Here is a 26,968-nt window from a genome sequence, read left to right on the forward strand (position 1 = left end):
ACATTTCTTCCTGTGCTATAATATTTTTAAATAAAATTCTGGACATTATGTTATTTCATCCCTACTATTTTATATACAGCACATACCTCTGATTTGGATGTTTTCTAATACAGCAGCTATTCCATATTCACATGTAAGGAAATTAAAAACGATTTTTGTTTTTTGTCTTACTGGGGATGGAACCCAGGGGCGTTCTACCTCCGAGCTACACCCCCAGCCCTGTTATTTACTCTTTATTTTGAAATAGGGGTTCATTGAGCTGCAAAGGGCCTCACTAAGCAGCCTAGGCTGGCCATGAACCTCGATCCTCCTCTATCAGCCTCCCAAATGCTTAAATTACAAGTGTGAGCCATCATGCCCGGCTGAAAACAATCATTTTTTGTGCTAATACCCTGTCTTAAATTTCTCTGATTGCATTAAATACATCTTTTTCTAGTTAATTTATTCTAGGCAGAACCCAACAAGAGCCACATATTTAGTTATCATATCTTTTTAAATTACTAGTCCCATTTCCTTCCCTCTTATTTGTTTGAATTTTCTTTCTTTTTGTACTTTTTTATGTTGTTGATTAGTTGCAGAAACTTGATCACTTTTCTTGCAGTATATCTCCAAATCTGAGTTTGTCTTTTTGGGTTTTATTTATGTTATTACTTCTTTCTTTTATATTTCCTGAAAATAAGAGCCCTAAAAGTTTGATTTATTTTTCTTTCAAAATAATTCACGAAGCCGGGCGTGGTGGCGCACGCTTGTAATCCCCGCGCTTGGGAGGCAGAGACAGGAGGATCGCGCAGGTTCGAAACCAGCCGCGCGCGCTGGCTTAGGAGACCCTGTTTCCAAATAAAAATGTAAAAATAGGTCTGGGAGTGTAGCCCGGAGATAGAAGGGCTTCCAGGAACCCCAGTACCACCAAAAAAAAAAAAAAAGAAAGAAAATAATTCACGAAGCCGGGCGTGGTGGTGCACGCTTGTAATCCCCATGCTTGGGAGGCGGAGACAGGAGGATCGCGCAGGTTCAAAGCCAGCCTCGCTGGCTTAAGAGACCCTGTTTCCAAATAAAAATATTAAAAAATAGGTCTGGGAGTGTAGCTGGAGGTAGAAGAGCTTCGAGGAACCCCGGTACCACCAAAAAAAAAAAAAAAATACTTCATGAACCAGGTATGGTGGCGCATGTTTGTAATTTCAGTACTTGCAAGGTTGAGACAGGAGGGTTTCAGGTTTGAAGCCAGCCTCAGCAACTTTGTGAGACCTTGTTTCCAAATAAAAAATAAAATAAATCTGGGAATTTAGCCTAGAGGTGGAAGGCCTCTGGGTTCCAGTGGGGGGGGGGGGCACTTCATGAGTGCATTATTTTATGTCAGACTTGAAAGCACACAATACTAGTGATCCCAGTTTTAATGGTGCTAAAATTAGTAAGGTGCAGAGATCTAGTTTTTTTTTGGGGGGGGGGAGCGGGTCTGAGGATGGAACCCAGGGGCATTCGACCTCCAAGCTATATCCCCTGCCCTATTCTTTGTTTTGAAATGGTCTCACTAAGTTGCAGAGGGCCTCACAATGTAGATCACAAACCGTGATCCTTGCTAAATTGCTGAGACTGGCCACAAACCTGTGATTCTCCAGTCTTCATCTCCCAAGTACTAGGATTACAGGTTTGTATCACCACACCAAGCTGTTAAGTATTTTATTTATTTTTGTGGGTCTGGGGATGGAATCCAGGGACATTTGACCTCCAACCCATACCCCCTGCCCTATTTTCATTTTTTATTTTGAAACAGGGTCTCATTAAGTTGCAGAGGGCCTCACTAAGTAGCTGAGGCTGTCCTCGAACCGTAATCCTCTGGTCTCAGCGTCCCGAATGCTGGGATTACAAGCGTGCGCTACCACTCCAGGCTTGCTGTTAATTTTTTTTTTTTTTTTTTGTGATACTGGGGTTTCTGGAAACCCTTCTACCTCCAGGCTACACTCCCAGACCTATTTTATATTTTTATTTGGAAACAGGGTCTCTTAGGCCAGCGGGACTGGCTTCAAACCTGCGCGATCCTCCTGTTTCCGCCTCCCAAGTGCGGGGATTACAAGTGTGCACCACCACCCCCGGCCGCTGTTAAGTATTTTAAATCAAGAATACATGTTAAATTTTTTATATGCCTTTTTAGCATTTATGGAGCTATTGATATGCTGTTTCTGTCTTTTACAAACATTAAACCAAACTGCTATTTCTAGATTCATTTAATGTGACACTGAAATCTCTTACTGATATTTTACTGTTTAAGTTAAAATGCAAATATAAAACCGGATGCAGTGGCACACGCCTATAATCTCAATACTTGGGAAGCTGAAACAGGAGTATCCCAGATTTGAAGTGTTTCATTACATTATAAGAACCAATTATTGACATTATTATACTTTTATATTTTCTGTTCTTATCAGTAACTTATTTGCATATAATAGTATTCTTACATTCTTAGAGTAACAGTTTCAGTCCAATTTGTCGTCTACGTATACATTTTTCTTAAATCTGCAATTAAATTCATTAGTGTTCACTACTTGTTCTTATGCTAAAATTTTTCTTGTAATTTGTTGGTTTCAGTTTGTCTTTACGTGTTGTTTTCAAGAAGGACTCTCAAGAGTAAGAGCTAGGCCGGGCGTGGTGGCGCATGCTTGTAATCCCCGCACTTGGGAGGCAGAGACAGGAGGATCGCGCAGGTTCGAAGCCAGCTGTGCGCGCTGGCTTAGGAGACCCTGTTTCCAAATAAAAAAATGTAAAAATAGGTCTGGGAGTGTAGCCCGGAGGTAGAAGGGCTTCCAGGAACCCCAGTACCACCAAAAAAAAAAAAAAAAAAGAGTAAGAGCTGGAGCCGGGCATGGTGGTGCACGCTTGTAATCCCAGCATTTGGGAGGCTGAGATAGGAGGATCGCGGGTTTGTGGACAGCCTCAGCTACTTAGTGAAGCCCTTTGCAACTCAGTGAGACCCTGTTTCAAAATAAAGACTGAAAAATAGGGTTGAGGGTATAGCTTGGAGGTAGAATGCCTCTGGGTTCTATCTCCAGTATCGCAAAAAAAAAAAAAAAAATAGTAAGAGCTGGGTTGTTTGTAGTGTCTGTAGCCTTATTCCTGAATGACTGTTTAGCTAGATACAGAATTACTTTTATTTATTTATTTATTTATTTTTTGAGGCACTGGGAACTGAACCCACATGCATTTTACCTCTGAACTAAACCCCAGCCCTATTTTATTATTTGGAAATAGGGTCTCACTAAGTTGTGGAGGGCCTCGCCAAGTTGTTGAAGCTGGCTTCGAACCTGTGATCCTCCTGTCTTAGCCTCCCAAGTACTGGAATTACACGCCCAGCTAGATAAAGAATTACTGACTTGACTTAGACTTTCTTTCTTTAAGTGTTCTATATGTATTTCTTCACTGTCTTCTGACATTGACCATCCAGTGGAGAAGTTTGATGCTGATGTGATTTGTTTTTCTTAGAAGGAATCTGCTTTTTATTTTTCCTTTTGTGAAACAAGGTCACTCTTAAATTGATGAGGCTTTCCTTAAACTTATGATTCTCCTTGCTCACCCTCTCAAGTAGCTGGGATTATAGATGTACACCACTGTGCCTGGCTTTGGGGATTTGCCTTTTTTTGGTCTGGTTCCTAAAAGTATTTTTTCCATAGATTATTTTTATTAGTTGACCAATGGGGTCAGTTTTATCTAGAACATGAGGTTTCCTTTAAAAATGTAGTTACTAGTTATATCTTTTATTTTAAAAAGCAATAATTTATTTTTTTAAAATTTTTTTCATCCCTTGTGCTCCTTACTGTGCCCTTTGTGGTATATATTTTACCATGTACTCATTACAGTTTAGTCTTCTTTTTTGAATTTTAAAAAAGATCATTTTCTATTCAGGCGTGGGGGCACAAGCTTGTAATCACAGTACTTAGGAGGCTGAGACAGGAGGATCACAGGTTCAGAACCAGCCTTGGCAACTTAGGAAGGCAACCAATGAGACCTTGCTTCCAATAAGAAATAAAATCAGGCTAGGGGTATAGCTTAGAGGTAGAATGTTTCTAAGTTCAGTCTCCAGTACTTCACCAAAAAAAGATCATTTTCTTTCATTTCTTTGCTGAGTTCTTCTGTCTTTTGTTACCTCCTGTTGGTTGTTGCTTCATTGAGTTCCTATATATCTACTCTAAGATCTCTCTTTATAGCTGCATTAAGAATTTTTAAAGTCACGTTAAGGCATGGCATGATGGCACACACCTGTCATCCTAGCGCTTTGGAGGCCTAGAGAGGAGAATCAAGGCCAGTGAAGACCTGCGGCAATTTAGCGAGTCTCTTAAAAAAAAAAAAGTCACATTTAAAAGTAGGATTATGCCAGGTGTGGTGGCGCATGCTTGGAATCCCCGCACTTGGGAGGTGGAGACAGGAGGATGATGCAGGTTCAAAGCCAGCTCGCTGGTTTAAGAGACCCTGTTTCCAAATACAAAAATATAAAAATAGGTCTGGGAGTGTAGCCCGGAGGTAGAAGGATTTCCAGGAACCCCGGTACCACCAAAAAAAAAAAAAGTAGGGTTATAATTTTCATCTACTAGCCTTGCAGGGTGGTGCACACTTGTAATCCCAGTTCTTGGGAGGCTGAGACAGGAAGATCACAGACTCACAACCAGCCTCAGCTACTTAGGTCCTCCACAACTTAGTGACACCCTTTTTCAAAATAAGGAATAAAAAATAGGACTGAGGATGGGGCTTGGAAGTAGAATACCCTGGGTTCAATTCCCAGTTCCCAGTACTACCAAAAAAAAAAGAAGAAGAAAGGAAAAAAATTTATCTGCTCTGTGATGATTTTGTCTTGTTTATTTATTTATTTATTTATTTTTTGGTCGGAGATGTTGCACTGCTATTTTATGTTTTTATTTTTTATTTATATTTTTGGTGGTACTGGGGATGGAACCTTTCTACCTCTGGGCTACACTCCCAGACCTGTTTTATATTTTTATTTGGAAACAGGGTCTCTTAAGTCAGCGAGGCTGGTTTCGAACCTGCGTGATCCTCCTGTCTCTGCGCCGCCCCCCCCCCCAGCACGGGAATTACAAGCGTGTGCCACCATGCCCGGCATTATTTTATGTTTGTAAATAGTATCTTTGTAAGAATACTTACTACTTTTTAATGTTCATATTTGATTGAGATGCATTCTTCCAAAACACCAGTTAGAAGGGCCTTAAGGGATAACAAGAGTATTACATTTCAGGAGTAAGATAGTTTTCCAGCTTTTTCTTCTCAAGACCTCCATCCTCTGTTGTGCTGATGGATTCCTTCTTTATAATCCACCCTATCTCCTGTTCCTCTCAGCAACTTAAGTGATTTAAGTGGTGTGAACTATCAGTTGTGAGTTCCCCCAGGTTCTTAATAGTTTCTACTTCCAAAGGATATAGCTACTATTTATTTATTTATTTATTGATACAAGGAATCAAACCCAGAGGCAGTCTACCCCTAAACTACACCCCAACTTAAACCCAATGGCATTCGGCATTATACCCCTAAACTACACCACCAGCTCCTTTTTTTTTTGTGGTATTGGGGGTGGAACCCAGGGGCATTCTACCTCTGAGCTACATCCCCAGCCCTACTTTATAGCCTTTTTTAGTTCTGTTTGTTTTGTTTTGTTTTTTGGTGGTACTGGGGATGGAACCCAGGGACCTTCTATCTCCAGGTTACACTCCCAGACCTATTTTATATTTTATTTGGAGACAGGGTCTCTTAAGCCAGCTGAGGCTGGCTTCGAACCTGCACGATCCTCCTGTCTCAGCCTCCCAAACTCAGGGATTACAAGCATGCGCCACCATGCCTGGCGTCTTTTTAGTTTTTGAAACAGGGTCTTGCTGAGTTGTGAAGGGCCTCACTAAGTAGCTGAGGCTGTCTGCGAACCATGATCCTCTGCTCTCCACATCCCTAATGCTGGGATTACAAGCGTGCTCCACCACGCCCAGTTTCCTTTGTTTATTTACTTTTTTTAATAGGTTCTTGCTGAGTTGTTGAGGCTGTCCTTGAACCTAAAATACTCAGCCTCCAGAATATAGGGATTACAAGCATGCACCACCATGTCCTGTTTACATCTACCGTGTGTGTGTGTGTGTGTGTGTGTGTGTGTGTGTGTGTGTGTGTTGTTTCGTTTTGGTACTGGGAGTTGAACCCAGGGGCATTCTACCTCTAAGCTTTACCCCTAGGCCTATTCTGTTTTCATTTATGAAACAGTCTCACTAGATCTATGAGAATCTCACTACTTGCTGAGGCTGTCCTTGAACCTGCAATCCTGTCTCAAGCCTCCCAGGTACTGGGATTACAGGTGTGTGCCACCATGCCTGGTTTACAGCTGCCTTTTAAAATAACTACTTCAGCCGGGCATGGTGGTGCACGCTTGTAATTCCAGCATTTGGGAGGCGGAGACTAGAGGATCTTTCGTGGACAGCCTCAGCTACTTCATGAGGCCCTTTGCAACTTAGTGAAACCCTGTTTCAAAATGAATAATAAAAAATAGGGCATGGGGTGTAGCTTGGAGGTTGAATGCCCCTGAATTCCATCCCCAGACCTGCAAAAATAAATAAATAATAAATAAATAAATAAATAAATAAATAAATAAGTAAGTAAGTAAATAATAAAATAAAAGACCTACTTCATATGTTAACAACTAGAAAATTTGTAAAAGTTATTCAGGAGTTCTTTGTACTGTTTATACCTTTCTATAACTTTGAAACTATTTTAAAATAGGAAATTAAAAGAAAAAATCACATGCCTCTCATTTGGAAAATTAAATTTTTCTTAGTAAAACACACTTTTAAATTACACTCAAGCCAGGCATGGTGGCGCACGCTTGTAATCCCCACACTTGTGAGGCTGAGACAGAAGGATCATACAGGTTCAAAGCCAGCCTCAGCTACTTAGTAAGACTCTCAGCAACTTAGTGAGACCCTGTTTCCAAATAAAATATAAAAAAAATAGGTCTGGGAGTATAGCCTGGAGGTAGAAAGCGTCTGGGTTTCAACCCCAGTTCCACCAAAAAAAAGAAAATTTTTACTCTCAAGCCGGGCGTGGTGGTGCACGCTTGTAATCCCCGCATTTGGGAGGCTTTGCAGGTTCAAGGACCAGCCTCAGCTACTTTGTGAGCTCCTCTGCAACTTAGTGAGACCCTATTTCAAAAATATAAAATAGAGCTGGGTTATATCTCAGAGGTAGAATACCCTTGGGTTCCATCCCCAGCACTGAAAATTAAAAAAAAAAAAAAAGGAACATCATCAGTGACTTGAGCATTTATCTCAGCAAGTTAGAAAAATGACAGAATATTAAATGCAAAGAAAGTAGTAGTATATAAGAGATAAAAACAAATTAAGCCAGGCCTGGTGCCACAGGCTTGTAATCCCAGTAATGGGGCAGGGCTGAGACAGGAGGATCATGGGTTCAAGGCCAGCCTCAGCTACTTAGGCCCTCTGCAACTTAGTGAGACCCTGTCTCAAACTAAAGAATAAAAAATAGGGCTGGGGTTGTAGCTCAGAGGTAGAATGCCCCTGGGGTTCTAATGCCCCTGGGGTACTGCCCCTCCCCCAAAAAAGAAACAAATTAATGAAAAGCTCTATCCTTTAGATAGGGAGACGGCAACGGTTTTTTAAGGATAGTGACATGATCATATTTGTTTTCCAGAAAGAGACCTCTGGCAGCAGTGTGGAGAATAGATAGAGGAGAAAAAAACTAATCTGAGAAGCCAGTTAGGAGACTTTTCAATCAATCACTAGTTCAGGTAAGAGGTGGTGATGGTTTGATGTGGGATGGAGAGGAAGGAGCATATTCTAAGGATTAAGCTGGAAAAAAACAGGTTTAAGAACCATGGCCAGATGCTGGATGTGGTGACACAAATTTGTAATCCCAGCACTTGGGAGGCTGAGACAGGAGGATCAAAGGTTTGAGGACAGCCTTAGCAAGTAGTGAGACTCTCATTAACCTAGTGAGACCCTGTTTCCAAATAAAAATAAAATAGGGCTGGGAATATAGCTCAAAAGTAGAATGTCCCTGGGATCAACCCCCAGTGCCACCACAAAAAAAAAAAAAAAGATAATTTTTAAAGCAGGCCTCCAGGAAAAGCAGGCTAGAAATCATGGGCATGATCTGAATTTGTTGTCTGTAGGGTTCTTTTCTGTCTGTCTTAAGGAAATTTCAGCCCTGCTTTTGAGGCCTTTTATCTAATTAGATCAGGCCTATCCACCGTATCCAGGATAATATCCCTTAAAATTAACTGATGATAGGCTTTAATTACATCTATAAAAAAAGCTTCAGACAATACCTAGATTAGTTTTGTTTGAATAAGTAGCAGCTTTTTGCCTAGCCAAGTTGACACATTAAGAAAAGAACATTTAATTGGAAGGTGAGACAGGATTGCAAGTTCAAGGCCAGCCTCAGCAACTTAGTGAGACTCTTTCAAAATTTAAAAACACAAAATAGAGCTGGGAGAGTAGCTCAGAGTTAGAATGCACTGAGTTCAGTCTCCAGTACCACCAAAAAAAAAAAAAAAAAACGAAACACAAAAACACTTGGTCTGAAAACTTCTGTGATTGCTTAATCCTTGAAACAAACTTCAGAAGCAGTGATTGTACTTTATCATAACCTGATTTCCAAAAAGGGCACACTCTCCATTGTATGTTTATTCATAACTCTGGAATTTCTATCAGGTATGAGTGGTGCTGCTGTCAACTAACTCTGGGAAATAGATATGCTGTTGCTGGTTAGTTAATAGTGTATGCCATGTAGAGATAGATCATATGTTAACATGTCCAAAGCTCAAGGATTCTATCTGACATACAGATAGAAACATCTAGTATGTAGTTAGAATTTTAGATCTGGCCAGGCGTGGTACACATCTGTAATCCCAGTTCTTGGAAGGCTAAGACAGGAGCTGGCAGGTTCGCAGCCAGCCTCATCTACTAAGTGAGGTCCTCGCAACTTATTGAGACCCTATTTAAAGTAAATAATAAAAAATAGGTCTGAGGGTTTAGCTCAGGTAGAACACCCATGGGTTCAATTACCAGTGCTGCCAAAAAAAAAAAAAGTCAGGAGCGGTTCAGAATCATAGATAGAATGAGAGCCAACAAATTGTGCAGAGAAGCCAAGAGCAGAAATAATGCTTCCAAAGTAGATGATTTCATGTGAGCATAGTGGTGCGTGTAATCCCAGTACTTGGGAGACTAAGACAAGGATTGCAGGTTTGAGGCCAAGCTCAGCAATTTAGTGAAACTCTGTTTCAAAATAAAAAATAGCCAGGCATGGTGGGGCACACTTGTAATCCCAGCATTTGGGAGGCTGAGACAGCCTCAGCTACTTAGTGAGGCCCTTTGCAACTTAGTGAGACCCTGTTTCAAAATAAAGAATAAAAAAGCCGGGCATGATGGCACACACTTAATCCCAGTACTTGGGAGGCCGAGACAGGAGAATCATGCAGGTTTGAAGCCAGCCTCAGCTACTTAGTGAGGTTCTCACCAATTTAGTGAGACCCTGTTTCCAAATAAAACATAAAAAAATAGGTCTAGGAGTGTAGCCCAGAGGTAAAAAGTCCCTGGGTTCCACCCCAGTACCACAAAAATAATAAATAAAAAGAAAAAGAATAAAAAATAGGGCAGGAGGTGTAGCTTGGAGGTCAAATCCCCCTGGGTTCCATCCTCAGACTTGCAAAAAATAAATACATACATAAATAAATGAAAATAAAAAATAGCCGGGCATGGTGGCTCATGCTTGTAATCCCAGCATTCGGGGGGGCTGAGACCAGATGATCGCAGTAAGCGGACAGCCTCAGCTACTTATGCCCTCTACAACTCAGTGCAACCCTGTTTTCAAAATAAAGAATATAAAATAGGGAGCCGGGCATGGTGGCACACTCTTGTAATCCCAGCATTCGGGAGGCTGAATCCGGAGGATTGCGGTTCGCAGACAGCCTCAGCTACTTAGTGAGGCCCTCTGCAACTTAGTGAGACCCTGTTTCAAAGTAAAGAATAAAAAATAGGGCAGGGGGTGTAGCTCAGAGGTCAAATGCCCATGGGTTCCATCCCAAAACCCGCAAAAAAATAAAATAGAGCAGGGGTGTAGGTTGGAGGTTGAGTGCCCCTGGGTTCCATCCCTAGACCCACACACTGAATAGACAGACAGACAGACAGACAGACAGACAGACAGACAGACAGACAAACAAGACAGTCAGGAGTAGTGGCACATGCTTGTAATCCCAGAATTCGGGAGGTGGAGACTATGGTTCGTAGACAGCCTCAGCTACTTAGTGAGGATCCTCACAACTAAGTGAGACCCTGTTTCAAAACTAAAGAGACTAAAAAATAGGGTTGGGGTCTAGCTTGAAGGTCCAATGCCCCTGGGTTCCATCCCCAGTACCAAAAAAATAAAAAGGGGTAGATAATTTCACAGTTTAACAATGAGAGATTTATTAGTAAAAATCAAGAGAAAACACAGATGATATGATTTTTAGTCACTATTGTGTTTTTTCTGTTCTTACAGGTTTCAATGTACATGTTACTTTTTTAATTTTTATTTATTTTTTTTGGTGGTACTGGGGTTCCTGGAAGCCCTTCTACCTCCAGGCTACACTCCCAGACCTATTTTTACATTTTTATTTGGAAACAGGGTCTCCTAAGCCAGCGCACGTGGCTGGCTTCGAACCTGCGCGATCCTCCTGTCCCTGCCTCCCAAGCCGCGGGGATTACAAGCGTGCGCCACCACGCCCAGCTGTACATGTTACTTTTTTGAGAAGCAGTGTTTGATACCCTTCTCCCCCATCCAGTCATCCCCCAAGTCTGAGTTAGGTATTTCTTTTATATATTCCCATAGCACACTGTACTTCCCTGTATTAGCATGTGTCACCCTGAATCATAATCGTTTATTATAGAATGAAAGCTCCTTGAAACTAGGCACTGTCAGTCTTATTCGTCAGTATATTCTCCATGCCCAGTGTAAACAAGTCCAAGAGCACTAAGGAAGAGCATCCAGATGCGTCTGAAGTCAGAAGTATTTGTAGGAGTAAGTGATGTCTTAGCTGATCTTTAACAATATGAGACCAAATTTGGATTGAAAATCAGCTGCCCAGGAATAAAAGACTAGAGAAGTCTCTAAACTCAAAGACTTTATTAAGAGACAAAAGAAAAAATACTAAATAAATGAGATACATTAGACTTATTAAGAAATCCTAAAAGAGCAGTTCTCCCAAAGTTAATCTATAAATACAATTTTAAGTAAAATCCCAATAGGGTATGTAATAAGGCTTGATTAAGTCAATTTAAGATTACATGAAAGAATAAATTACCAAGAAAAGCCAGTACAATTTTAAAGAAAACTACAGAGCCGGGCGTGGTGGTGCATGCTTGTAATCCCAGCACTTGGGAGGCTGAGACCGGAAGATCGTGGTTCGTGGACAGCCTCAACTACTTAGTGAGGCCCTCTGCAATTTAGTGAGACCCTGTTTCAAAATAAAGAATAAAAAATAGGGCAGATGGTGTAGGTTGGAGGTCAAATGCCCCTGGGTTTCATCCCCAGACCTGCCAAAAAAAGAAAAATACAGGAATTCCCCTATTTATTAAGAGTAGCTGGGCATACCTGTAATCTCAGTATTTGGGAGGCTGATACAGGAAGGTTGCAGGTCTGAGGCCAACCTCAACAATTAAGTGGGACCCTTGGCAACATAGTGAGACCCTGTTTTAAAATAAAAATAAATAAATAAAAAGGGCTGGGGAGCCAGGTATGGTGGTGCACGCTTATAATCCCAGCATTCAGGAAGCTGAGGCCAGAGGATCACAGTTCACCAACAGCCTCAGCTACTTACGTCCTTTGCAACTCAGTGAGAGCCTATTTCAAAAATAAAAACACTAAAAAATAGGACTGGGGATGTAGCTTGGAGGTACAATGCCCCTGGGTTCTATCCTCAGTACTGCAAAAGTTTTTTGTTTTTTTATTTTAAAAAAGGGCTGTGAAGCCAGGCGTGGTGGCGCACGCTTGTAATCCCAGCATTCGGGAGGCTGAGACCGGAGGATCGCGGTTCGCGGACAGCCTCAGCTACTTAGTGAGGCCCTTTGCAACTCAGTGAAACCTGGTTTCAAAATAAAGAATAAAAAATAGGGCAGGGGGTGTAGCTCGGAGGTCAAATGCCCCTGTGTTCCATCCCCAGACCCTAAAAAAAAAAAAAAAAAAAAAGGCTGTGAATGTAGCCCTTGGGTTTAATCCCCCAGTGCCAAAAAAAAAAAAAAAAAAAAAAATTATAGGGACAGACAGATTAATGAGCCGGAAATAGAGCCCAGAAACAAAGCAGTTGTGTGTATATCTGAGGTAGGGAAAGAGTATTCATTAAATCATGTTTATACAGTTGTTAGCCATTTACGAAATAATTGGGTTCATGTTATATTTTGCACAAATTTTGTTTCTAGGGAGATAATATTAAATGTGAAAAGGCAAACCTTATTTTAGAATAAGAATAAAAGTATATTTCTGTGTGTGTGTGTGTGTGTGTGTGTGTGTGTGTGTGTGTGTGAGAGAGAGAGATACTGGGGATGGAACCCAGGGGCATTCTACCTCTAAGCTACACTCCCAGCCCTTTTTTTTTTTTTTTTTTTTGGTGGTACTTGGGGTGGACTACCTCCGGGCTATACTCCCATACCTAATTTTTATATTTTATTTGGAAACAGGGTCTCACTAAGTAGCTGAGGCTGCATTCAAACCTGTGTGATCCTCCTGTCTCAGCCTCCCAAGCACGGGGATTACAAGTGTGCGCCACCACGCCCGGCTTATTCTTTATTTTTTGAAAGAGGGTCTCACTGAGTTGCAAAGGGCCTAACTAAGTAGTACCTGAGGTTTTCCATGAACTGCGATCCTCCTGTCTCAGCCCCTCAAATGCTGGGTGGGATTACAAGCATGCACCACCACACCCGGCTAAGAGTATGTTTCTAACACTGAACAAAATGCAAAGTGTGAACCATAAAGGAAAATACCGATAATCTTCATTACATCAAAATTTAAAACTTGTGTACTACAAAAGATACTATTAACAAAGTTAAAATAGTCGGGTGTCGTGGCGCACGCTTGTAATCCCAGCATTCAGGAGGCTGAGACTAGAGGATCACGGTTCGCAGACAGCCTCAGCTACTTAGTGAGGCTCTATGCAACTCAGTGAGACCTGGTTTCAAAATAAAGAATAAAAACTAGTGCCGGGGTTGTAGCTCGGAGGTCGAATGCCCCTGGGTCTCATCCCCAGACCCACCAAAAAAAAAAAAAAAAAAGTTAAAATATTAGAATATTTGCAGCTCATATAACTAAGATTTTTATAAAATCTAAGGACAGATTAATAGAAAAATGGGTAGCTTTCAAAAGAAGAAACCCAGCTAGGCAGGGTTGGTGCATACATTACACCAATATTCCAACTTCTCAGGAGGCTGAGGCAGGAAGGTCTCAAGATCAGCTTTGGTAACTTAGTGAGAACTTGTCTCAAAGAATGCTGAGGATATGTCTCAGCGATAAAGTGCTTCTGGCTTTAATCCCCAGTACTAACACAACCTAGACACAAAAAGAGGAAATCCAAATAGCCAGTAAATATGTGAAAAAATTATGAATGAAATCAAAGGGTCATCAGATACCCATCAGATTTATAAAATTATAAATTTTATAAAATACCAAATGTTAGCTGGGTGTGATGGTGTACACCCATAATTTCAGTACTTGGGAGGCTAAAACAGGCCTATTGCAGGTTCAAGAACAGCCTCAACAAAGTAAAAAGTTAAAAAGTACAAAGGGCCAGGGGTGTAGCTAAGAAGTAGAATGACTCTAGGTTCAGTCCCCTTGCCCAAAACAAAATAAAATACCAAATATTGGTGAGGTTGAAGTAAAAGAAACTCACATGCTATTGGTAGAAGTATGATTTAATATAACTACTTTGTAGAATAGTTTTCATTATCTAGAAAATATAAAGATGGAATTTAACATCTTAATAATGAATGTTGGTGAGGATGTGGGTAAAGAGAAACTCTTACACACTGTTAGTGGAATTGTGAATTAGTACAACCACTGTGGAGATCATTATGGAAGTCCCTCAAAAGACAAGAATTGGAGCCAGGCATGGTGGCGCATACTCGTAATCCCAGAATTCAGGAGGCGGAGACCAGAGGATCACAGTTTGCAGACAGCCTCAGCTACTTAGTGAGGCCCTTCACAATTCAGTGAGGCCCTGATTAAAAAAGTAAAAGACCACCATATATATATATATATATATATATATATATATATATATATATATATATATATATATATATATATGGCTTAAAGTGGTAGAGTGTCCCTGGGTTCCATCCACAGTACAGCAAAAAAAAGAAAGAAAGAAAAAAGACAGGAATGGAACCATACCGTATGACCCAGCTATACTTCTCCTCAGTATCTATCCAAAAGAATTAAAATACTATAGTGATATGTGCATGTTTATAATATCACAATTCCACTGGGCGTGGTGGCGCACACTTGTAATCCCAGCATTCAGGAGGCTGAGACAGGAGGATCATGGTTTGCTGACAGCCTCAGCTACTTAGTGAGGCCCCTTGCAACTCATTGAGACCCTGTTTCAAAATAAAGAATAAAAAATGGGGCTGAGGGTGTAGCTCAGAGGTAGAATTCCCCTGGGTTCCATCCCCAATACTGCCCCCCCCAAAAAAAATAATAATAATAGCACAATTCCCAAAATGGAACTAGCCTAGGTATCTGTCAGCAGATGAATGGATAAAGAAAATGTGGTATAAGCATACAGTGAAATTTTATTCAGCCACGAGGAACAAAATTATGTTATTTGTAGAAAAATAGAACTAGGGAATATTATGATAAGTGAGATTAGCCATTTTCAAAAGTCAAGGATCAGGAACTGGGTGTGACTATAAAAAATTATACATATTTATTTTGGGGGGGACTGGGATGGAACCCAGAAGCCTTCTACCTCCCAAGTACTGGGATTACAAGCATGCGCCACCACGCCCAGCTGAAAGATTATATATTAATGAAATGAAAATAACATCTAAATTTGGGGGTGGAATGCTGGGGATTGAATCCAGGGGCATTCCACCTCCGAGCCCTATTTTTTTATTCTTTATTTTGAAACATTCTAAGTTGCGGAGCGCCTCACTAAGCAGCTGAGGCTGGCCACAAACCTGCAACCGTCCTGTCTCAGCCTCTCAAGTACTGGGATTACAAGATGCACCTCCATGCCTGGCTGAACATCCAAAATTTTAATAGTTTTGTTTTTCCTTTAGCTTTATTGAGGTATGATGACCAATAAAAAGTATTTGTGTTTAAGTGTATAACATGATTTTTGATAATACACAAATAGCAAATTATGATCATAGTCAAGTGAATTAACACGATCAGCTCATACTTAGGTGTGTGTGCGGTAAGGTTTGAGATCTCTCAGTAAATTTCAGGTATACAGTACCTTATTATGGCCTATATTTAGCACATTGTACATTGGTCTTCAGAACTTACTCTTAACTAAAAGTTTTACCCTTTGACTAACATCATCCCTTTTCCCACCCCCTAACCCGTGGTAACGGTTACACCCATTCTTCTTTTAGAGTTTGACTTTTTTAGATTCCACATATAAGTGAAATCAGGCAGTACTTGTCTTTCTGTGTTTGACTTAATGCATTTAATGTAATGTGAAATTACAGGACTTCCCTCTTTTCCTATTCTTTCTTTTATTTTCTTCTTTTTTTTTTTTTGGTTCTGAGAATTGAACTTGGGGGCCATCCTACCTCTGAGCTACACCGCTTTTTTTTTTTTTTTTTTTTTTTTTGAAACAGAATCTCATTAAATTGTGAAGGATTTTGCTAAGTAGCTGAGGCTGTCCTCGAACTTCCATCCTCCTGTCTCAGCCTCCCAAGGACTGGGATTACAAACATGTGCCACCACACCTGGTGATTTTATTTTATTTCCTTCCTTCTTTCCTTCTTTCTTCTACCTCCAGGCTACACTCCCAGACCTATTTTGTACTTTTTAAAATTTGGAAACACGGTCTCTTAAACCAGTGAGGCTGGCTTTGAACCTGCACGCGATCCTCCTGTCTTTGCCTCCCAAGTGCGGGGATTATAAGCGTGCACCACCACGCCCGGTGTCATTTCTTTTTTAAGGCTGAACAGTATCCTCTTACACACACACACACACACACACACACACACACACACACACACACACGTGCATGCGCATTTTCTTTATTCATTGATAGATCCACAAATACTTGGGTTGTTTCCATATGTTGGCCATTCTGACAAATGCTGCGGTGAACGTGGAGTACAGATACCTCTTCAAGACAGTGATTCCAGCCAGGCGTGGTGACGCACACTTGTAATCCAGCTTTCGGGAGGCTGAGACAGGAGGATCGCGGTTAGTGTGGGCAGCCTCAGCTACTCAGTGAGGCCCTTTGCAATTTAGTGAGACCCTGTTTAAAAAAAGAAAAAGATAGTGATTTCATTTTTGTTGGTTATAAAACCAGAAATGGAATTGCTGGATTATAGTTTGTGTGTGTGTGTGTGTGTGTGTGTGTGTGTTACTGAGAATGGAACCCAGGGGCATTGTACCTTTGAGCCCTAGCCCTATTTTTTATTCTTTATTTGGAAACAAGGTCTCAGTGAATTGCAGGGCCTCTATTCAACTTGAAATTGGCTGGAGAAGACTAGTATTGAGCAATTTTATAAGTACTACAAAGGAGAATACCAAGTGTAATGGAAGCATAACAAAGGGATCCATTCTAGTCTCCTGTTTGAGGAACATTTCCCAAGGAGTGACAGATGAGAGCTAGGTGAATGAAATTGGTGGTGGAGATAAACATGGAAAATTTTTCTTATGAAAGGAAGCAATTTAGTTCTAATTATGTAGCTAAACATGTTTTGAGAATACTTTTTTAGTGACACTCTCCTAACTCTCAAATATGTAATTAAACTGACTGCATTTTATTAATCTAAGACTCAAATTTTTTTCACTTTCAACATCTTCAAATTGGGAGATATTTTACAATTGATGATTTGTCACAGTTTAATTGGCAGATTTCTTTTTCTTTCCTTTCCTTTTTTTTTTTTCTTTTATTTCATGTGGTGCTGGGGATCAAACACTGGGGCAAAGCTGGGCATGGTAGTGCACACTTGTAATCCCAGCATTTGGGAGGCTGAGACAGGAGGATCACAGTTCGCAGACAGCCTCAGCTACTTAGGCCCTTTGCAACTCAGACTCTGTTTCAAAATAAAGAATAAAAAAATAGGACTGAGGGTTTAGCTTGGAGGTAGAATGCCCATGGGTTCCATGCCCCAAACCACAAAAGGAAAAAAAGCCTGGGGCATTTTACCTTCGAAACCTCTGAAATACACTCCCAGTCCTCTTTTTTTTTTTTTTTTTTTTTTGGTGGTACTGGGGTTCCTGGAAGCCCTTCTACCTCCGGGCTGCACTCCCAGACCTATTTTATTTTTGGAAACAGGGTCTCTTATGCCAGCGCGGCTGGCTTCGAACCTGCGTGATTCTCCTGTCTTGCCTCCCAAGCGCGGGGATTACAAGCGTGCGCCACCACACCTGGCGCCTCTTTTTTTTTTTTTTTTTTTTTTAATTTGAAAACAGGATCTTGTTAAATTCCTTAGGCTGGCTTCAAACTTGGGATCTTCCCATCTCGGCCTACCAAGTACTGAGATTAACAGGTGTGTACCATCATGCCTGCCTGGCAGATTTATTTTTTAAAAAATACATAAAATATTGGCATCAGTAGCATTTTAGGTTTTGTTTGTTTATTTTTTGAGGGTCTGGGGATGGAACCCAGGGACATTGGACCTCCGAGCTACAACTTACTTTTTTTTATTTTGCAATCTATAAAACCTATTTTATTCTTTATATTTGGGGTTTTTTTGTTTTTGTTTTTTGTTTGTTTGTTTGTTTTTTGGTGGTACTGGGGATGGAATCCAGGAGCCTTCTACCTCTGGGCTAAAGTCCCAGACCTATTTTTTATATTTTATTTGGAAACGGTCTCTTAAACCAGCTGAGGCTGGCTTCGAACCTGTGCAATCCTCCTGTCTCAGCCTCCCAAGTGCTGTATTTTTATATTTGAATATAAACAGGGTCTCACTAAGTTGCCAAGGGCCTCACTAAGTAGCTGAGACTGTCCGTGAACCACCATTCTCCTGTCTCAGTCTCTCAAATGCTGGGATTACAATCATGTGCCACACACCTGGCTTGAAACTTTTTTTTTACTAATCTTGATTGGTATAAAATTAATCTTGCGTGTGTGTGTGTGTGTGTGTGTGTGTGTGTGTGTGTGTGTGTGTGTTACTGAGGATGGAACCCAGGGGCATTGTACCTCCAAGGTACACTCCCAGCCCTTTTTTTTTTTTTTTTTTTTGGCGGGTCTGGGGATGGAACCCAGGGTCATTTGACCTCCGAGCTATATCCCCTGCCCTATTTTTTACTCTTTATTTTGAAACTGGGTCTCACTGAGTTGCGGAGGGCCTCACTAAGTAGCTGAGGCTGACCGCGAACCACGATCCTCCGGTCTCAGCCTCCCGAATGCTGGGATTACAAGCGTGCGCCACCACGCCCGGCTTCCAGCCCTATTTTTTATCCTTTATTTTGAAACAGGGTCTCACTGAGTTGCAGAGGGCTAAGGCTGTCTGCGAACCATGATCCTCCTGTCTCAGACTCCCAAATGCTGGGATTACAAATGTGCGCCACCACACCTGGCTCAGTCTCCCAGATTTGCTTGAAATTTTTTACAAATCTTGATTGATAGCTTCATATATACATATTTTATTAACTGCAAATAAGATAATTAGTGAAAATTTATGGCTTTTGCTATTTAGATTTTCTCTCCTACAAATATCTGCTCATATTCTTTGCCACTTTATATTATTTTATCTTGATTTATAGGAACTATTTACATACACACACACACACACACACACACACACACACACATTTTTTTGGTATTCCTGGGGATGGAACCCAGGGGCATTCGACCTCCGAGCTATACCCCCTGCCCTATTTTTTATTCTTTTATTTTGAAACCGGTCTCACTGAGGTGCAGAGGGTATCACTAAGTAGCTGAGGCTCGTCTTTGAGCTGTGATCCTCCAGTCTCAGCCTCCCGAATGCTGGGATTACAAGTATGCGCCACAACGCCTGGCTCTTATTTTTTATTTTGAAACAAAGTCTGGCTATGTTACTGAGGCTCTTGTTTCAGTCTCCCAAGTAATGGGATCATAGGCATGTACTACCAGGACTGACTCTGATTTTAATTTTTATGTTTTGTTTACATGGTATCTTTTTTCTTACAGATTTTAAGTTTTTAGTTTCTGTTTCTTATTTAAAGAAATCCTTCATTATCTCCAAGAACATAAAGATATTCTGTATTTTTCAATAAATGTTTGTTTCCTCCTCCTATTCTGTTCTTTGAATAGAAATTTGGTTTTGTATATAATCTGAGGTAGATTTTCAAGCCTATTCTGCTGCTCTCTATGTCTTTCCTCAGTCTTTTGGCTTTTAAATAGGATTATAAAAATCTTATAGATAAATAGGGCAGATCCTCTCAAGAATTGTGTTAGCTATTCTTGTTTCATTGCACGTACATACGTACGTGTGTGTGTGTGTGTGTGTTACTGGATTGAACCCAGGGGTATTCTACCTCCCAGCTATACCCCAAACCCCATTTTTTATTATTTCATTTGAAATAGGGTCTCACTAAATTGTAGAGGGCCTCACAAGTTGCTGAGGCTGACTATAAACCTGCTGTCCTCCTATCTCAGCCTCACAAATGCTGGGATTACAAGTGCCACACTCTGCTATCCTTTTTTTTTTTTTTTTTTTTTTTTTTTGTGGTGGTGGTACTGGGGTTCCTGGAAACCCTTCTACCTCCGGGCTACACTCCCAGACCTATTTTACTACTTTTTTTTTTTAATTTGGAAACAAGGTCTCTTAAACCAGCCCAATCCTGTCTCCGCCTCCCAAGCAGGGGGGATTACAAGGTGCACTGCCATGCCTGGCGTTAGCTATTCTTGTTTCATTGCTCTTTTATGTTGATTTTAGTATCAGCTTCTTAATTTCCTTGGGGAGAAGAGGTGACAGTCATGTTAGACTGAAATTGAGCCTCTCAGCAACTTAAAAAGATCATTTTTTCTTTCTTTTTTTTTTTTTTTTTTTTTGTGGGTCTGGGGATGGAACCCAGGGGCATTTACCTCTGAAATACACCCTCTACCCTATTTTTTATTCTTTATTTTGAAACAGGGTCTCACTGAGTTGCGAAGGGCCTCACTAAGTAGCTGAGGCTGTCCACAAACCTTGATCCTCCGGTCTCAGCCTCCCAAATGCTGGGATTACAAGCGTGTGCCACCATGCCTGGCTATAAGATCATTTTTCCAAACAAACAAACAAACATAAAAAAAAGACTGAGTGTATAGCTCAGGTAGAATGTCCCTGGGTTCAATCCAGAGTACCACAAGGAAACAATGGCTGGGAGTGTAGTATAGTTCAGTATTAGAGTGCTTGGCTAGCATATACAAGTCCTGGGTTCAATATCCAGTGCTGTTTAAAAACAAATTTAAGATTTAAAGATAAAAAATATTATAGCAGAGCTTGATGTGGTAGAGCATGCATGCCTATAATCTCAGTAGTTAGGAGGCTGAGATAGGAGGATCTCAGATTTGAGGCTAACCTCAACAATTTAGCAAGACTCTTGGCAGCTGAGCAAGACCCTGTTTCAAAATAAAACATAAAAAGGACTTAGTGGTATATCTGAGAATTAGAATATACCTGGGTTCAAGCTCCAGTATCAAAAATCCTCCCAAATTTTAGCCAGGTATGGGAGACCAGCCTAAGTAACTTAGCAAGACCCTATTTTAAAATAAGAAATAAGCCGGGCGTGGTGGCGCACGCTTGTAATCCCCGCGCTTGGGAGGCGGAGACAGGAGGATCGCGCAGGTTCGAAGCCAGCCGCGAGTGCTGGCTTAGGAGACCCTGTTTCCAAATAAAAAAATGCAAAAATAGGTCTGGGAGTGTAGCCCGGAGGTAGAAGGGTTTCCAGGAACCCCAGTACCACCAAAAAAAAGAAAGAAAGAAAAAAAAAAGAAATAAAATAAAACTGGGATCATAGCTCCAAGGTAGAATTTTGTGATATCCCCAGTATCACAAAAGTTAAAAAAAATTAAATTGAAAAACAAACAAAAAAAATGCTCACAGTGGCCTTACCATCTTGCAAATATCCTGAGAAAACTACTATTGAAGTCTTCATAGTATTTTTTGTAGAAGCAAGGGACATTTTATGGAGGACATTTAATCCTAAACCAAGGACAGGAAGAGAAAGATTACAGCATAAAATGTTTACACTTAAACTCAACAGATAGTGGGATTTCTTTCCTTCCTTCCTTCTTTCTTTCTTTCTTTCTTTCTTTCTTTCTTTCTTTCATTTATTTATCTTTTGTTTGTTCCTTTCTGGTTCTGGGGATTGAACCCAGGGGCATTCTACCTCTAATCTGTACCCCTATCTCTTCTTATTTTTTTTACTTTGAAACAGGTTCTTAATATGTTACCCAGGCTGATTTCAAAACTTGCCATTCTTTTCTCTCAGGTTTACAGGATTACAAGTACTAGGATTACAGCTGAGCACTACCATTCCAGGCTAGTGGGTGTGTGTGTTTTTTTTTTTTTTTTTTTTTTTTTGGTGGTACTGGGGTTCCTGGAAGCCCTTCTACCTCCGGGCTACACTCCCAGACCTATTTTTTATACTTTTTTATTTGGAAACAGGGTCTCCTAAGCCAGCGCGCGCGGCTGGCTTCGAACCTGCGCGATCCTCCTGTCTCTGCCTCCCAAGCGCGGGGATTACAAGCGTGCGCCACCACGCCCGGCTGTGTTTTTTGAGAAGGAAAATAACAAGATGGCATATAGCTCTTTTTCTACTTGATTTTACTTTTCATTGTATGCCCAGTACCTTGGTAGCACATAATAGTCACACACACACATAAATGTTTTGCATCCTTTCTGCTTTGAAAATAAGCATTCTTAAAATGGGTGTGGTGGCACACACTTGTAATCTTAGCATTTGGAAGGCTGAGACAGGAGGATTGTGGTTGCAGAAAGCCTTAGCTACTTAGCAAGGCCCTTTGCAACTCAGTGAGAACATGTTTCAAAATAAAGAATGAAAAATAGGGCTGGGGTGTAGCTCGGAGGTAGAATACCTCTGGGTTCTATCCCCAGTACCTCCAAAAAAAAGAAAAGAAACTGTTAAATAAAATAAAACTGCTTTGCAACCATACCATTGCCCTTTCATATTCTGTCTTACCTGCAGTTAGCATCATCAGGTCAGTGATAGTGGATCAGTGACATACTGTATATATATAATTTGTCTAAATACAATGGTTTACAGTGAGTTGCTTCTTAGTTACCACCTCTGATATCAGGAAGGCACTTAACATTATTTTGCAGTAACTATGCATTCAGTTCATATCACCACTCCTGCACACATAAAAGTACCTAAGGATCTTTTTAATCTGTATATAGTTAACTACCATGAAACCTAAGATGTAGTTTCTGAATATTTTAGCGAAACACTAATTGGTACTGTTTGTGTTTTTTCCCTTAGTTTCTGCCACTGCCTTCTACAAAGCACAACCTGTAATTCAGTTCATGTGTGAAGTTCTTGACATTCATAATATTGATGAGCAACCAAGACCTCTGACTGATTCTCATCGTGTAAAATTCACCAAAGAGATAAAAGGTGAATTAATTAGCATTTAGAACAACTTTACTATAAATGCATGAGTATAACAACCTTTTATTAAAATGTTTTTGTTTATATAACATCAGCAATAAAAATATAAGTTGTAAAATATTGCATTAAATTTAACTTAACTGTTTGAATAAAAGATATGCCAACTACAATTAGTTGATACCAGCTAACTTTTTGTTGATACTTTTCCTTCCTAGCTACAGGGATTATGAATCTGTTATAGAAAAATGCTTCTATAATACTGTTAAAAGTAGGAAGCTTGTTCCAAAAATATTATTATTATAGAACTAGAATCATTTGAACCGGGTATGGTGGTACATGCCTATGATCCCAGTGCTTGGGAGGCTGAGACAGGAGGATCACAGGTTTGAGGATAGTCTCAGCAAGTAGTAAAAATCTCATTAATCTAATAAGACTCTATTTCAAAATAAAATAAAGTAGGGCTTGGGGTGTAGCTCAGAGGTAGAATACCCATGGGTTCAATCCCAGTACCATAAAAAAGAAAAAGGAATCATTATTTGAACGTATTTTATTATAATAACTTTCTTATTTTTTTTGAAATGACAGTAAGTTTTTAAATTTTGTTCCTTGGAGAAAATTTATGAATACGGGGCTAGCCTGTTTTATGTGCTGTTCTAGAGTTGTAACTTTGCTATTTAATGTACATTCTAAGGTTGACTGTTGATCTTACCTATTTTACTTAGTATCTAAAATTTATACAGTGGTGTTACATTGCACATACATTTCTCTATATTGACCTCAAAAAGAAAAAGAAAAAAATTGTTATGGTGTTCTAAAATTTACATTTTATGTATATTTGTATATTTACTTTTTTTTTTTTTTTTTGGGGGGTGGTGGTACTGGGGGTGGAACCCAGGGGCTTCTACCTCCAGGCTATACTCTCAGACCTATTTTATATTTTATTTGGAAGCAAGGTCTCATTAAGTAGCTGAGGCTGGCTTCGAACCATGTGATCCTCCTGTCTCAGACTCCCAAGTGTGGGGATTACAAGCGTGCACCACCACGCCCAGCTTATTCTTTTTTTTTTTTTTTTTTTTTTTTTTTTTTTTTTTTTTTTTTTTTTTTGCAGTAATGAAATTGAAAGCAGGGGCATTCTACCTCTGAGCTACACCCCCAGCCCTTTTTTTTTTTTTTTCCTTTGGTGGTACTGGGGTTCCTGGAAGCCCTTCTATATCCGGGGCTACACTCCCAGACCTTTTTTGTTTTTTTTTGTTTTGTTTTGTTTTGTTTTGTTTTTTTGGAAACAGGGTCTCTTAAGCCAGCACGGCTGGCTTTGAACCTGCGCGATCCTCCTGCCTCCGCCTCCCAAGTGCGGGGATTACAAGTGTGCGCCACCATGCCCGGCTAGTCTTTATATGTTTCTAAATGCACTTATATACACCTATACAGTTTTAAGTCCGTACCCACTTATACAATATCAGCAATTCGAGAGATTTTTTTGTTTTGTTTTATTTTGTTTTTTGCAGTACTGGAAGTTTAACTCAGAGACATTATACCTCTGAGCATTACCTCCAGCCCTATTTTCCATTCTTTATTTTGAAACAAAGTCTCAATAAGTTGTGAAAGGCCTCAATAAGTAGCTGAGGCTGGCTGTGAACCTGCGATCCTCCTGTTTCTGCCTCTCAAGTACTGGAATTATAAGTGTGTGCCACCATGCTTGGTTGTGCAATTCAAGAGGTTTTTAAAGAGTAATTTTTATTATTACCCTTGGTTGTTACTTTATAACTTTTGATTTATTTACTACATGATTATTCTTACCTTTTTTATGCCTTTAGAACCCCATCCTCAAGTAAGATGTGACTCCACTGTATTTTTGTTAGACATGAAGAGAAATTAGATATTCTGTAAACAGAATGAATTGCATAAATTCTATTTATATTAAGTGTTAGATCTTAAATAGTCAGAAATGATTATGTTGTTTTTATTTTAAGATTTTACCTATTTGTTGCAGATAATTTTCAGCTTGTGGTTTGAATGAAGCATTCAAGTTTATTCACTGAACATCTTTCAGTTTCCCAAGTCAATTAGAGTAGCTGAATACATCCTGCTTGCTCCAGTAATCATTCATTCTGTGTCATTCAATAACCAGGAAAGAGATAGTCATTGTAATGAAACATTAAAAGGAAAATCCTTCCTTCTTGAAAATAAGCATCCATTTGCCTCAGATTATTTAAGTGCCAAAATAAGAAACTGTTAAAACTCTTTTGCAACCATGCCATTGTCCTTTCATATTCTGTATTAACCACACAATCAGCATGGTCAGGAGGTCAGTGCATTACCTACCATTATATATGTGATCATCTAAATGCCATGGTTTCCAGTGGAGTTGCTGCTTAGTTACCACCTCTGATACCATGAAGTCACTTACATTATTATGCGGTAACTATGCAATCAACTCATATCACCGCTCTATCACAGAAAATACAAGATGTACAGAACAAGGATTCAACTGCTGCCCGAAGAGCATGGACTCGGTCTTAACGTCAACTGCTCAGGGGCCCAAAGAAATGACTGACAAAATGACTAGAAAGCATTATAAAGTTGATGTTATAGTGAAGGTAAAGCCAAGTTTATAGGTTAAATATTTATTAAAGCCAACTTTTTCTTGTTTGTTTGTTATATGGAGGGTTTGGGGAGGGACCTGGGCAGAGAATTATCTAGTCTATTTTTTAGAATTTCAACTTTTTGTTAGTCCCCTGGATTTTGGTCTCTTATGTACCTATGGTCTTAGATTTGGGGTAGAAAAATCTGGGTTGGATCTAATTGGCAAACCAATGACTTTTTTCTCCATTCAAAGAGAAGAAGGCTTTTTTTAAATGAGAGATCTTTAAAGTACATCATGTATTCCTACCACAGTAAGTCAAGAGAATCAGAGTTTTGTGTTCTGTGCTCTTTGGGTTTAATTTTAGTTGGCATGAAGAATTTGATGGTAGTTTTGAAATATTGATATAAACTGGGCTATAATGGGTATATCATTTGGTATATTCATTTTATACCACTTGAATTTTTCCCAAATTATTTAATAATAACTTAGGGTGGGGTTTTCGTCCAATAATTTTTGGTAGTTAAAACAGCAGAAACATTATTGGAAATATATGATTAAAAGCACTATATGTATATGCAAATACCAGTTTACTTTTGGTAAAAGTTTATTTTCTAAGCATGGAGAACTTTATTAATATTTTGTAATTCTGGGGAAAGACTTAAAAACAAATTGCCAAGTAGTGCAAATAATAGAAATTTATTAAACTTTCCTTTGTGTTTTCCCCTAAACAATATTTTTACATCTTGCTTATTACTTCATATTAAAGGACTCCCTTGTATTTTCTAGTCTCCTGTATAATATAAAGGCATAGGAAATTCTGTAACTGGTTTAAAATTTTAAGTTTTATAAACGTAGTTATAATAAAAAAAAACTACTTCCCAGTGAGAAAGAGTACTTTTAAAGAAAAACCCATACCAGTCTGATACAGTAACACTGTGGTCCATTTAACATCTTAATTTCTGTTCATATAACAGAAGAAAATATCACTTAATATGAGTAAATTTTTTGTTTGGTACTATAGTTAGTAATTAAATAAGAAAATAATTTTACTGTAGCAGAACTTCTCAACCTTGGCATTATTAACATTGTGGGCTGGATAACTATTTGTTGGGATGAGGAAACTATTCTGTACATCAGGATATTTAAGGGGGTAACCCTGGCCAATAGCACCCCTGCCTCAGGTCATAATAGCCAAAAAGGTCTCCTGGGGGGCTAGAGGTCTCAGTAGTAGAGTTGCCTAGTATGTACAAAGTCCTGGTGCAAGCCCCAGATCATCAAAAAAAAAAAAAGTTCCAGATATTACCAAATGTCCCCTTGAGGGAATCACCTCCAGTTGAGAACCATTGCACTGTAGGAATCACAAATATAAAAGACATAATACAAAGATCAATAACCATGAATTCTGCCTGGTAACTAAAAATTGTCCACCATCTACCCCTTTTTAGATTTTGACTCTTTGAAGTCTAGTCCAAACTTTAGAAATGGAGCTGCTTATCTGTGACCAGTAGACACTAAGTATTTGTTAGCTCTACTCAAGGTAACTTGAGACTGCACTGGTCAATGTAGTAGCCACTGGCTAGGTGTAACTATTTATATTTAAATTAATTATAA

General features: G+C 39.7%; 1 protein-coding gene across 1 annotated transcript in view; it reads left to right on the plus strand.

Moving 5' to 3' along the window:
- Positions 1-26,968, plus strand: part of LOC308260047 (protein argonaute-3) — a gene marked incomplete at both ends in the record, with an annotated part of 115,815 nt that overhangs the window by 55,672 nt on the left and 33,175 nt on the right. The window contains one exon of the mRNA XM_080691381.1: positions 22,645-22,779. Coding sequence (XP_080547507.1) covers positions 22,645-22,779 — 135 coding nt within the window. The remainder of the gene's footprint in view (positions 1-22,644; positions 22,780-26,968) is intronic.

This window comes from Muscardinus avellanarius, assembly GCF_963383645.1.
Source record: "Muscardinus avellanarius genome assembly, chromosome: 3".
Classification (NCBI taxonomy): Eukaryota; Metazoa; Chordata; class Mammalia; order Rodentia; family Gliridae; genus Muscardinus; species Muscardinus avellanarius.